The sequence below is a fragment of the Diuraphis noxia genome, unplaced genomic scaffold (assembly GCF_037042655.1).
Source record: "Diuraphis noxia isolate RWA-SAM2 unplaced genomic scaffold, SU_Dnox_SAM2 contig0002, whole genome shotgun sequence".
Lineage (NCBI taxonomy): Eukaryota > Metazoa > Arthropoda > Insecta > Hemiptera > Aphididae > Diuraphis > Diuraphis noxia.
The window spans coordinates 35,282,803-35,295,646 of NW_028301712.1; the positions used below are offsets into that span (position 1 = coordinate 35,282,803).

The following is a 12,844-nucleotide window of genomic DNA, read 5'->3' on the forward strand; positions in this document are numbered from 1 at the left end:
CAAAATGAAAGTTGTAAACTGTATAATGGGTTGACTACAGGTGTGAATGACCTCGTGTCACTTAAATTATTCACGCGGATGACTGAAAATAGTGCAGTTGGTCGCTAATGGTAGTTCTATCTTATAATCGTACTGGTTTTCAGTCGTTCTCCCGAGTAAGTGCTTACGCGTATGTCATGCTCATTTTCGATGGGAAAAAGCGAACATTTTAAGTAAATATTTACAATATTTCAGTCGCAAAAATTCACTCAAGAGTATACATACATATATACAGTATACACATAGTGTGTAATTAACAATAAAGTGCATATGATTCAGATCGTCTACATTTTGTTCGGTACTCTGTTTTCTTCACGACCGGCTTGGGCGACCGATATAATATGTTCGGCGATTACGCTCGGAAATAAATTATTCGCTTAGCGGTTATAACTATCTGGCGTGGTTCCGATTGTTTTGAATAATGCTCTTGTTTTTAATGCGTTTTGGCAGGACCAGTGGCGTGGCTTGGGCGTTTATTAATAAGGACGGAGCGTTGGAGTATCGTGTTAAATTTGACAATAACGCAGTCACTGAGTTGGCTATTGGTAAGATTTTCAAAAATAGACGCACTCGATTTAACGCAATCCCATTAAACACGATCGTTTAATTTTCCTCTGCGTTATGCAGTTTCTAGCGAGTCCCGCGTGTCGGCTCTCGATATATCCGAGACGATCGTCCAAAACTGGAGCAACGGGACAGTGTCCACAGCGGGCCCGTTACATCTGGAACAGTTGTACGCCGAAGAGTTGAGCTTGTTTAGTGGATCGTCCGGCTTTAAGAATCGATTTATATGGAGACCGGTGGCTGATGCCAGAGACACGTCAAGTGCGATGCTTCTGTCCAACCCTGACGAACGGTCGATGGTCGGAATGTTATGGATGACCGTAGGGCCCGACTGTACACTGCAATATGAAGTAAGCTTTTTTGCTAATATTCCATGTATAGGCTCATCTCTGCATCTATCAACATAATCATATTAAACAATCGACAGGTGGTCCTATCCGGTTCCAACGTTAAAAATCGCATCTTTGAACTATATATCGAAGACTCGCCGATTTTACTTCCCGGAGCACCGGTATTCAAAAGACTCCTCGAGGAGTTTGAAGGACCGACGCTTGAAGGGTACACTATCGGCTTAAGCCAAGAAGAACTATTACGACTCAATGTTAACATCGTGCACGTTGACCTGTGGGATCCGAAACTGGGACAATCCATGTTGAAAACCGAATGGAAATATGTTAGTTATTTTGTTGAGTAAATGTAATCGTTTCTATCTATTTATTCAATCGATATATTATTATTATCAGGTTAATGTCCCTGCAGTTTGTTATGCTCGCGAACCAGGCGATAACGATTCAAACAATATACTCATGAACGATGACGAAACAGATCATCCACATACGTCACATCTAAGTTGTTTACACGGTCAAAAGTACTATCAACATGGCGCCCAATGGACATCCTTAGTAGACGAATGTTTCATGTGCAATTGCCATTACGGCAAGGTGACATGCGACCTTATAATTTGTCCAGTAGTTCAATGTCCAGTGCCCTCGGCCAAACCAGGAATGTGTTGTCCAACGTGCGAAGGTAAATATAAAATACTCCAGTCTCAAATTGAGACGATGTCAGCGAAATCGTTTGTAAGACGTTTGATAAAGGCAATTTTATTCCAAATCCTACTCGTTTTTAATTGTGAGTATTGTCACATCCGCACAGGGCCGGCCCAAGGTATTTTGACGCCCTTAATCAAAATGCTCCATAATACTTTTTATACTTACCTACATATTTTGTTTAACATTCTTATATTTATGGATAGGTAAAGGATTGAAAAACTTATTTGGATACAATTTATAGATGTATTGGCTGTAGTAACATATACTTTTTTGGTTTTCCCGAGTTAATGGTTATATATGTATATCATTGTATATTATTTTGTAATTGTTTGTAATATAATAATAAAAACTGGAAAGTGGAGTAATATATATAACAGAATATGCTGTCATAGATAATTTAGTCATTTAGCTATATTTTAGTCAATTTGAATAAATATTACGCTAAAATGTATAAAATATATTCGTATATTAAAAGCGCCCCAAATAAAGTTGCGCCTCGGACAACCGCCCGGTTCGCCCGTATCTTGGGCCGGCACTGCATCCGTATGTATTGGAGTCTTTGTTTAACAGACCTGACATATTCAGCAGTACCAATTTTGTAACAGTCAGGTTGGTACTTTATCTTAAGAGTACCTATTATTAGAGTGAATTCATATATATAATTAAACTATAAATGTAAGCATACAACCTGTGATTGTGTGTTAGTTTTATAGGATATTTCAATTTTTAAGAAAGTTCTGAGAATTTTTGAATCGTATTATTTTAAATACGTTCCTAAACTCTGCTTTAAAACAAAAGTATAAAAAACCAATGTACAAAGGTAATATATTTACCTTTAAGACTTTAAGAGTACGCGATACCCGCAAGTGGTGTTTCCGTCTTATAAGTGTGTAACATGGCAAATTTTACGCTCAGCAGATGATGTTTAGCTCAGAAGGCTTAAAAATTAGTGTGAATGTCTTTATATTTATAAATATTTTAAAACTGTAATTTTTTTGTACATCTTAAAATACTTAATTAATTCGCTTTGAAATTAAAATATAGGAAAAGCCCATGAAGTCGTCTAAATAATATTCTTATCTTTAAATTTTATAAGAGGTAAATTCACCGTAATTTTTAAATTATAAAAACAATAACAGAGCTAAACGTAAGAATTTGGTATGTTACACACTTGTAAGATGAAAACAACACATGTGGTCATCACGACTGAGTTTAATTACCTATAGTTTAATACACTTAAATAGTTTAATATAAAGATTGGTTCGGGTGCTCTCAAATCATTTTTGTAGTACACATCGCCGGCGAGGTCTAACAGGGCCCAGAGTCCTGGACATTTTTTTTTTCACAAAACTAACAATTTTTTTTTTGGGGCACCCAAGTACTGATATGACATATTTTCTATTTCACATAACTTATGTAAACATTGTTTTTACGCATACAGTTAAACAAAATATTAAACGTTAATTCTTCAATATTTATTTATTTCAGATTCTGAACGTTAGGGAATGAATGTTTTGTATTTACCTACAATGATGTGTTTTTGATATTGTTGACTTCTTCTTTTCTGAAATTCAATAGATGGCTAGAATTTTAAAATTATTTTTCTATTATATTTTCATAAAATGTTTTCTTTCAATAAATTCATTAAAAAATTGAATAGATGATTCACCCCAATTTTTTTTTAGTTTATGTGTATAAATTTAAAATTTTTACAATAATGAATACTCAACATTATTAACTAACAATGAAAAAATTCTCATTAATCGATATTTTTTTAAATTGTATTGTAATTAAAAAATTAATAAGTTTGTCGTCATCATTAAATCCCATGAAAGGCACGGGATCTCTGGGCAGCAGCCCCTTTTGCTGGCATTGATCTTACGTTGGTAAAACAAAGACTACACATGCACATGAGACCTCCCAAATATTTTTTCAAAATATGAAAATATTATAAAAATATAGGTTTTGACTTATGTTATACAAAAATGTGTGTGCTAGAAAACAACTGTTAGATGTACAAAAATTGTTTATACTTATTTTTTCATTAGATAACGCATTTGAAAATCAAAACATTTCAACAAATTCTTGCTTGCTAGCTGGACAGCAATTTCAAGCTGGCAGTAGTTGGCATCCATATCTACCTCCAAACGGTTTTGACACTTGTACACTATGTCATTGTAACGTTAGTAATTCAAAAAAGTTTAAAAAAATTACTTTTAATAATTTCATGTATTTGAATATTCAATATCACATAGAATACATCTTTAAAAATAAAGTGCCAACGTATGGACTGTCCTCCATTGGAATGTGACCAAAGAGTAGCTATCAGGCCAACAAAACGTTCCTGTTGTAAAGTTTGTCCATCCACATTGCAAACTACTTCTAAACCGACAGGCCCACTCGTTCAACTAGCCCAGGGCGACCAACAAGTCAATGTAGAGAGTGGGTCAGATTTAGAAATACTAACCAATGGTGGTTGCAGTTATCCTGTTGGAGGACCATATGAGAATGGTCAAGAATGGCATCCGAAGATATACTCACATGGAGAAGTCAAGTGTATAAATTGTAAATGCAAAGTATGTACCAAAAAATTGTATAGCTTAATGCTATCATTCAATGAAATTTTAAAACATTAGTGTTCAGACTAAATATTTTAGTTAGCCAATAATATAATATACCAATAGAGTAATAGTATAGATGTATAGTAATAATATTGTGTTATATTATAATATATTACCATATTAAACTACTAATTATTACACATTAATCATCAAAATTTTATTTTATTTGACTGTAATATGTTTAAAGTTCAACTTAATTAAATTAGTTTTGTTCCTGTATTTCAATTTCTAGCAAAATTGTGTTTTACTGCAATATTTAATGAGAAATTTTTTCAGGATGGAAAAGTGAGATGTGACCGTAAAAAATGTCCAAAGTGGTCTTCGTGCTCAGATCCTTGTTGCAAATCTGTTTGTAGAAGGCACAAACGTCAACTATTTCAATTTTAAATATAAATAAGAATAACACATTGTTCCTGAATAAAAAAAAAATTAAGTGTAATGATGAATAGGTACAGAATAATTACAAACTTTTATATACAATAACGATAAGACTTGTCAAATAAGCAGTCTTAGACTTATGATAATTAATATATTATTATTGTTTACCGAAATCCATAGACTGATATACATAATATATTATTTTTCTTTTAATGGGTAGCTGATATTATGTAATTGTCAGTATTAATTTAAGAAGTTTGAATTTAATTGTAAACATTTTTAAAAAAGAACATTAACTTACTGTAATATTGTAAATATTATTTTTTTTTTTTTAATTTTAAATTATAAAATTGTTGGCTGTCGTGATAAGTAATTTTTGTTCTTTTATTGAATTTTTAGTAAGTCAAAAACATATTAATATTTTATTAAAAACTTGTTTTTATTTTTAAATGTGTACATTTATTTTTATACATATATAGATATATCTTAAAATTAATATTTATTTACATTTTATTGTTTTACTTTAGACAGAATTTTTTATAAGTTAAATTTAATGCATGTATATTATGTGTTATTACTATATCAATCTGAAATTTTAAAATGAATTTATTAAGACACCGAAGAATTCATATGAACATTATGTTACCATGGCAACAATAAATCTATTTAAAAAAGATATTTTTATCGTACAGTTTGTGTAATATATTAATTGCTTTATTTCTTTTTACCCGATCAAATCATTGAGCTGTATCTTGAACAATAAAACCGCACTCCATCCACATCAGTAGTAGCTCTGGTATACTTAGCCAACAGAGAATTAACATTCAATTTATCAGTAGACAATTTCCTATAAAAACAATATTTTATATACTGTTAAAACTATCAGGTTATTTTTTTAATAATACTCAAGGAATGGTTGTATTTCATTGAATGTCCATTTATCTCTGGCCTGAAATAATATAAAAAATCTTTGGCGTATATTGTCTGGTAAATCTTGTTCGTTGAAATAACAAATTGTCTGCGGATGACTGGATTGATCAACAAGCACTGTACCATCCAATTGTTTCAAATTAGTAATCATTCCTAAAAAAAGGCATAATATTGAACAATGTTATATTATGATGATATTAAATGTACAGTATTAGAAACTATAAATTAACCTTCCGGAACACTTCCTTGCCAGGCTGTCTTAAAATCAGTTAAATTAAATTTTTCACAATGACGTAAAAGTCCAACAGCCATAAATCTACACACTTTGTCTTCAATTAATGACCTATGTGTATGGCCTATAAAAACACAATATATTCAATTAATATATTAATGAATTTATCGATTATTTCTCCATTCGAGTACATATTTTTAAATTTAGAATAATATTTAGTGAATGCTGGTAAAAATAAACTGATAAATTTCAAATAAAAGTATGAAAAAAAATTGAATACCATAAAAAATTATTTTCAATAATTTATTCAAAATTCATTCATTACATTGTATTAAAAGTAATATTTTCTGAATATTCATGTACATTTATTAAATAGTATCTTATTTAGTTGGGTATTTAAAAATATTTTAAATAGAATTCTATTATAATAACAAAAAGCTTTTTAATAGAAAGAAAAAAGTTCTATGATTAATAAACTTACTTAAATTTGATGATTCACACCAAGTACTATATTGATCAATAATGTGTCGCAATATTACTGGAGGCAATAATTCTCCAAGAATATTGATAGTTTCATCCATAGGTACAGTATTATAAGACCATGACTGTTCATCAATTAAATTTAATAAAAATGATACAGCTCTACATTCATATTCAAAATCTAATATTCTCCAATAACCTGGAATAAATAATCATTGAAATAAATGATTCATAGTTCAATGGTTGTGTACGAGTTGATTCCCGGGTACCTGTTTACCAGCACTGTTACCGTTGAGTGGATTCCCGGGTGATTAAGAGGTACGTACGAGTTGATTCCCGGGTCATCAAGAAGTATGTACGAGTTGATTCCCGGGTCATTATATATTTTTTTCAATGTTTAGTAAAATATTTAGCCTATTAGCATAACCCAAGAAACACCACGAGAAAGTTGGCTGACAAGTTTCTCATAAATGTTGTTTTTTTCAGGTTTTTCATACTTTGAAAATCATTCAATTTTTATTTATTAATTATTTTTTGTAATATATTATATTATATTTATTATTTATTAAAAAAATTATAAAAAACATTTAATAATTTGGTAAAAATTTGTAACACATTGTTTTTATAAATTGGTATCTGGTAATGAGATTATACAACAATAGGGAATCAACTCATACCTACCTCTTGATGACCCGGGAATTAATTCGCACATACTTAATAATGACTCCAACTAATACATAAAATAGGTCTCGAGAATCAACTCACCTATCGCGAGTTCAACATAGGCTTTTTAATCGTTATTGAATTATCATTTTTATTTAAATTACCATCAATTTGGAATGCACCCATTTCTTTAAGCGCATCTTTTAGTTCATTATCACTAGCTTGAATTTTATCTGATAAATCTTCAAATGTATACATTTTACTGGATGCCAACACTTCTTTTTCGAGTTCTGATCCTTTATAACTACACTTTATCAGTAAATTTCTCAATTTAGTAAGACGTGGTTTACAAGGTTTCACTTCAAAGTATTTATGGAATATACCAACTACCTACAAAAAGAATATTTATCATAATATCACTATTTATATAAAATATATATTAGAGGTGGGCCAATACTAGAACCAATACTCGATATCAGTGGTATCAGGTTTATCAGTATCAGTTTTTTTTAAAGTCAATATTGGAACAGATACCTATCTAAAAAAATTACAAATCAACTAATATAATATATTAATATTAATATAAACGATAAACTATATACACTATAAATGATATCCATACAGCTAACATGGATGTGATTGATTGGATACAAAATCTGGACATGAATCTTTAGCTTATAGTTCCAAATTCATCTCAGCTATAATAGTTACCACTTGCCATTTTAGACATATTATTATTTTATTTTATTTTATTTTATTATTATTATTTGTATCCTATCCCATATAGTTTGTTATTATTTACATGTTTAAATTTGTTGCTCTACTTTGTCATACGAAATATATATATATAATATTACAAAAGTATAGATTTATTTATTAGGCTAATGGCAGTATTATATCTATACTTTTTTTTTGTTATTTAAACGAAATTTAATATATTTACAAGTTATACAATATGTAAATTCAATGAGATTTGATTGTCGGGAGAGGGAAGTCACTCAGTGGTGGCACCCCATAAATACTTATATTACAATACTTTAAGTCTGACTAGAGCTAATATCAGTTAACAGTAATATATGTTAGAGTATCAGGTATTGGTACAAAGTTATATTAGCCCATTATTACTTTTCTACTTTTGAGATCTTTGTAATTGAACTCTTCATCTGGAAATGTTAATTCAGGAAGTAATAAAATTGAATTGGATGTCTCAGCTTCTTGAACATCATAGGTCTTAGTCTCAGTACACAATACAGCAGTTTCATTATGATCTCCTTTGAATACTACACTAAAATAGTAATAAAAATAAATAAAGAAAATGAAAAGAAAATATCTAAATAATAGTCCAAAATAAAGTTGTTAAATGATCAATAACATTTTAACAAGGCATTAAGGGTTGACTTAATAAATTATGACAATAAGGACAATTTTTATAGTTATGTGCCAATAAATTGTGATACTAACCTAGTATTAAGAGGACGCCACACCAGCATGTGTTGTCTCTGTCTTACAAGTGTGTAACATACCAAGTTTTACGCTCAACAGTTCCCGTTTAATTCCGCTAGTTTAAAACTTTGAGTGAATTGACATCTTATAAAAATTAAAGATAACATTATCTAGGTTATCACATGAGCTTTTTATTTTTATTTTAAAGCGAGTTATGAGTATTTTAAGATATACAAACAATTCACAATTTAAAAAATACTAATAACTCACTTAAAAATTAAAATATAATAAAACAGTCCATGTGATAACCTAACCTAGATAGTAATGTTACCTTTAATTTTTATAAGAGGTCAATTCACTCTAAATTTTAAACAAATACAGCTAAACGGGAACTACTGAGCGTAAAGGTTGCTATGTTACACACTTGCAAGATGGAGACAACTCATATGGGTGTGGCGTCCTACAAACTAAAATAAAAGTCAACAAGCAATTATCTGCAAAAAATGTTTATATAAATAATTTTACAAGGCTTTGATCCCAATTAATCCATTAAAAATTTAAAACATTTGATACAGAGGTTAATAAAAAATTAAAATGGGAATCATGAATTTACCTCATTTATAGTTCTATACAATATTAAATTGTTTTTAAATGTCATTTAAACACAGTTTCGAAGACATTTAAATGACACAGACTATAATACTTAATTTTGGTTATAATCAGTATATTTATATGATGGTGTTAAAATAAGTTGAAATTGTTGGACACTTAGGGAGGTACCTTCTTACTGATAATTTTAATTATTTTATTTATTGGTAAAAATGCAATTATCTGTTGATGTAAAGCCATTTTAATCATTATATAAACATAGTGCGTACAATATTAAGTATTCTTAATTATTATTGCCAATAAAAATAATAAAAAATAGAAGAACGAGTTTTGAATATTAATAATATTAATTTGTATTAAATCATACGTTTGACCACATTTGAGATCTTCCATAATGTGCTCATCCAACTCCAACAGTTTGTAGTTTTCAAACTTCTCTCCAAAATAAATAGGTTGTACATTTGGTTTAAGATCGTTTTCTGAAAGTTTTGCGTGCTCTATAACTTTTTTTACATCTTCAGCAGTTCTCATATAGCTGCTCATAAATTGAATGTATTATTTATTTATCAGTTGGTAAATCTAATATATAGCACTTACCTAGTTTCGTTTTGAGACATCTTTTAAAAGAATTTAATTTGATAATAATTGAATTAAATTGCAATAAAAATATAAAATACACATAGAAAATCTGTAATATATATGTAATAATGAGTTAAGTATTTACAATAATTACAATAATCTAATGAGTTTAACTAGACAAAATTACATTATGACAAGTATACAGAATACATGAATTAAAATAGGTAGTTATTAGTTATTACTTAACAAGTTAATACAAAATATTATTATTAATATACAGAGAATATAATTTGTAGTTTTGTTTTTTGTATCTATAATCTGTAATTTTTAGTACATACCACATACAATATTCATGCTTTCATAAATTTGAATGATAAATTAATAAATAAATTCGGGAACAATCAACAACGGAATACTCAATAGTTCAATACTCCATATTGATAACTGATTTATTGCCTAAAACAAAATAGCGGGAAATTAAATCACATTGCCATCAATAACTATCATCAACCATAAAACATAAAGCTAACTCATAAAACTGATAAAACCTATAAAAGAATGGACCTATATAAAAACTGTTGCGGAGCCACCACTGAAAGCACGGTTTAAGATTTCGGCGGTAGAGTTTCTTATCAAAAATATGAAAAACTCACTGCCCCGTGGCGCGATCTCGGATCTACTAAATTACCACGATACTCTTGATATTCTTTAAATTTATTAAATAATAATAATAATAAATACTACATTGTCTGTATTATAATAATAAATTATTATTATATAGTATTATAGTACCTACTTCATAATACTTTATGACTGAAAACGGTGAAAACGTAGAAGAACTTTACAATGTAATTTGTTTTGACAAATGTCAATTTTATATAGGCATTTAATAGCTTTCCAATCCAATACCAGCAGCTGCATCCTATATCGCTTTTTATGTGTATGACTATTGCTATATACTGTAGTATATTAACAGTCATACAGAATAAAATTCTATATATTATTTTCTATTTTGTGGTATGGCTAAATAGTAAATAGTGAAATGCCGTCTGGAATTATTGTTTTTGGCGCTAACATTTAGTGTTAAGCCATGTTGGCACTGGAAGCGCTAGTATCCAGTGAGTAAAAACATTTATTTGATAAGAAACTTTTTCGCCGTAATGTACCGTGCTTAGATCATAATATGTATTATGTATATGAACTAAGGTACCGTGGGATTGAATGAATCGTCGCTCAACCCAAGGTGTATCAATACACCTTGGCTCAACCATTCTATTTTAAACCGTGACTAAAAGTCTGAAAATGTTGTTTTGATTATGTCTGTGATAAGATAACATTCAAATAATTACCGCCTGAATTTAAATATTATAATCATAATAAAATAATAAATGCCAGAATCATAATATTGTAATATGTCCTACAAAAATAATAACAATTTATTGGACATATCTATGTACATTGTACCTTCGTGTTTAGAAATTTCCGTATTGTGTATAGGTACATAATATAAATACACTATAAATCTTTTACATCAATGATTTTTATTACAATCGACTATCACTTCGAATGGTAATCGGAAAAAAAAATCCCCAAAGCAACTATTTAAAAAATTACAGATGCCTCTGGACCATTATCCCTCAATAATAGTCTATTATTACCCAATAATGCCCATTCACCTATAATAAAATAGATATAATTTGTTAAGTATAGGATTTTATTTCCTAATTATGATAATTAAAAAAAAAAAAATTATACCATAAAATTGATGGCATCAATAACAATTTCTTTGATATTTTGAGGTTCGTTCGGATCATGAAAACTTCGATGATATCTAATATTACGTTTTAAATATTCTTCCTTGGGTAATTCAGCTAAAACGTCGACATCCAGATTCTCGATTACCTCCGAAAATATTTGGCCGGGTGTATCATTTGAGGATAAAGCTTTATTTTTTATTTATTGTTTAACTTTTATGGCAGCTATAGCTATAAATAGTAACAGTCATATTTATGTAGTTATTTATACGTATTCTTATTTATACATTTATATTTTTTTCATACTTAGTACAACTTTGAATTTTTAAATATAAATTTTGTAAATGCATATTTGTTGCATATATTAATGATTTTTACTACATATTTCAATGATATATTGATATATATATATTAATTAATAATATAGGTATAAAGATATAATATAAGATAATATTATTATTTTTATTATTATAATTTAAATACTAATTAGTTGCTTAGGGGATGGATTTTTTATTATCATTATTATTTTTTTCCGGAGATTTTTTCCGGGATTCCTTCGAATATGATCTTGCTCACTTTTGATGTACATTGTTCTATGTCACTACCATCACTACCATTCAAATTACGAATGGATCTTCGCAGTGGCGTACCCAGGATTTTCGAATGGGGGGGGCTAAATCTATATCGGTATTCGGTACCATAATAAACACAACGTTTATGCTTTGCTTATACTAGGTCATTGTTACTAAAGATAATACGTTGTATTCAATACCGTTTTTTAGAAATATCATGGTTTGTACTTTGTCTTTTTTAATATAAAATGTATTCCAAAACATGGCCAATGGGAGGGGCTGAAGCCCCCTAAGCCCCCCCCCTGGGTACGCCACTGGATCTTCGCAGGAAAACATTTTTGGTGTCCGTATATAATATTGCGTACATTTCGCTCCTTTTTTGCAGCTACCAAAATGTGATAAGTGATAACATATATTCATTATAAATTATATTATTTTATTTTATTATAATTAGATTTAAAAGGTTTTATATATTGCTAAATTCAAATTCAGATAGTGAAATAAATTGAATAATACACAATTCGAAAAAAAAAACACAATATTCACTTACGGTCGTCATTTAAAGGTACAATTCAACAATTAAGAAATTCATTTTGTTTTAACTCTAAAAGAATGATATTATAATTAATGATATGAATATTAGTTTATATAATACTATAGAACTATCTATATTGGTGCCTATTCAAAAAGTATTAAATTTAAATGATGTTCAAGATTCTGTGAAAGGTACAATATTGAAACGCTTATACTATGAGTGTTCAATTATGGCCTATGGGCTAAATAGTTAGTAAAATGTATTTATAATCCAATTTTATATTTGAAATACTGGACAAGATGATTTTGCATTAAAAAAAAAAAAAAATACAAAATATACTAGCTTAATTATAACATTTGTATTATATTTTCGCAACGAATTGTGTATTATTAA

General features: G+C 29.0%; 2 protein-coding genes across 3 annotated transcripts in view; one reads left to right on the plus strand and one right to left on the minus strand.

The window, feature by feature from the left end:
- sog (chordin short gastrulation) overlaps positions 1-5,332 on the plus strand; it is a 32,274-nt gene extending 26,942 nt beyond the window's left edge. Inside the window, exons 9-15 of the mRNA XM_015517640.2 lie at positions 490-584; positions 667-953; positions 1,031-1,276; positions 1,347-1,629; positions 3,704-3,837; positions 3,911-4,231; positions 4,553-5,332. Of these exons, the coding sequence (XP_015373126.2) occupies positions 490-584; positions 667-953; positions 1,031-1,276; positions 1,347-1,629; positions 3,704-3,837; positions 3,911-4,231; positions 4,553-4,663 (1,477 nt within the window). The 3' untranslated portion in view covers positions 4,664-5,332. The remainder of the gene's footprint in view (positions 1-489; positions 585-666; positions 954-1,030; positions 1,277-1,346; positions 1,630-3,703; positions 3,838-3,910; positions 4,232-4,552) is intronic.
- On the minus strand, positions 4,409-10,178 carry LOC107168287 (sister chromatid cohesion protein DCC1). 2 transcript variants are annotated; one of them, XM_015517642.2, is made up of 10 exons: positions 9,929-10,178; positions 9,609-9,699; positions 9,379-9,546; positions 8,085-8,244; positions 7,124-7,349; positions 6,298-6,495; positions 5,815-5,940; positions 5,560-5,737; positions 5,383-5,501; positions 4,409-4,689 (listed from the first exon to the last, which is right to left on the minus strand). In XM_015517642.2, the coding sequence occupies exons 2-9, from the start codon at positions 9,626-9,628 to the stop codon at positions 5,387-5,389; spliced, it is 1,191 nt and encodes a 396-aa protein (XP_015373128.1). In that variant the 5' UTR covers positions 9,629-9,699; positions 9,929-10,178; the 3' UTR covers positions 4,409-4,689; positions 5,383-5,386. The 2 variants fall into 2 exon arrangements, with proteins under 2 accessions (XP_015373128.1, XP_089075514.1); XM_089219388.1 differs by lacking the exon at positions 4,409-4,689 and adding an exon at positions 5,073-5,241.
- Positions 10,179-12,844: the final 2,666 nt, after the last annotated feature.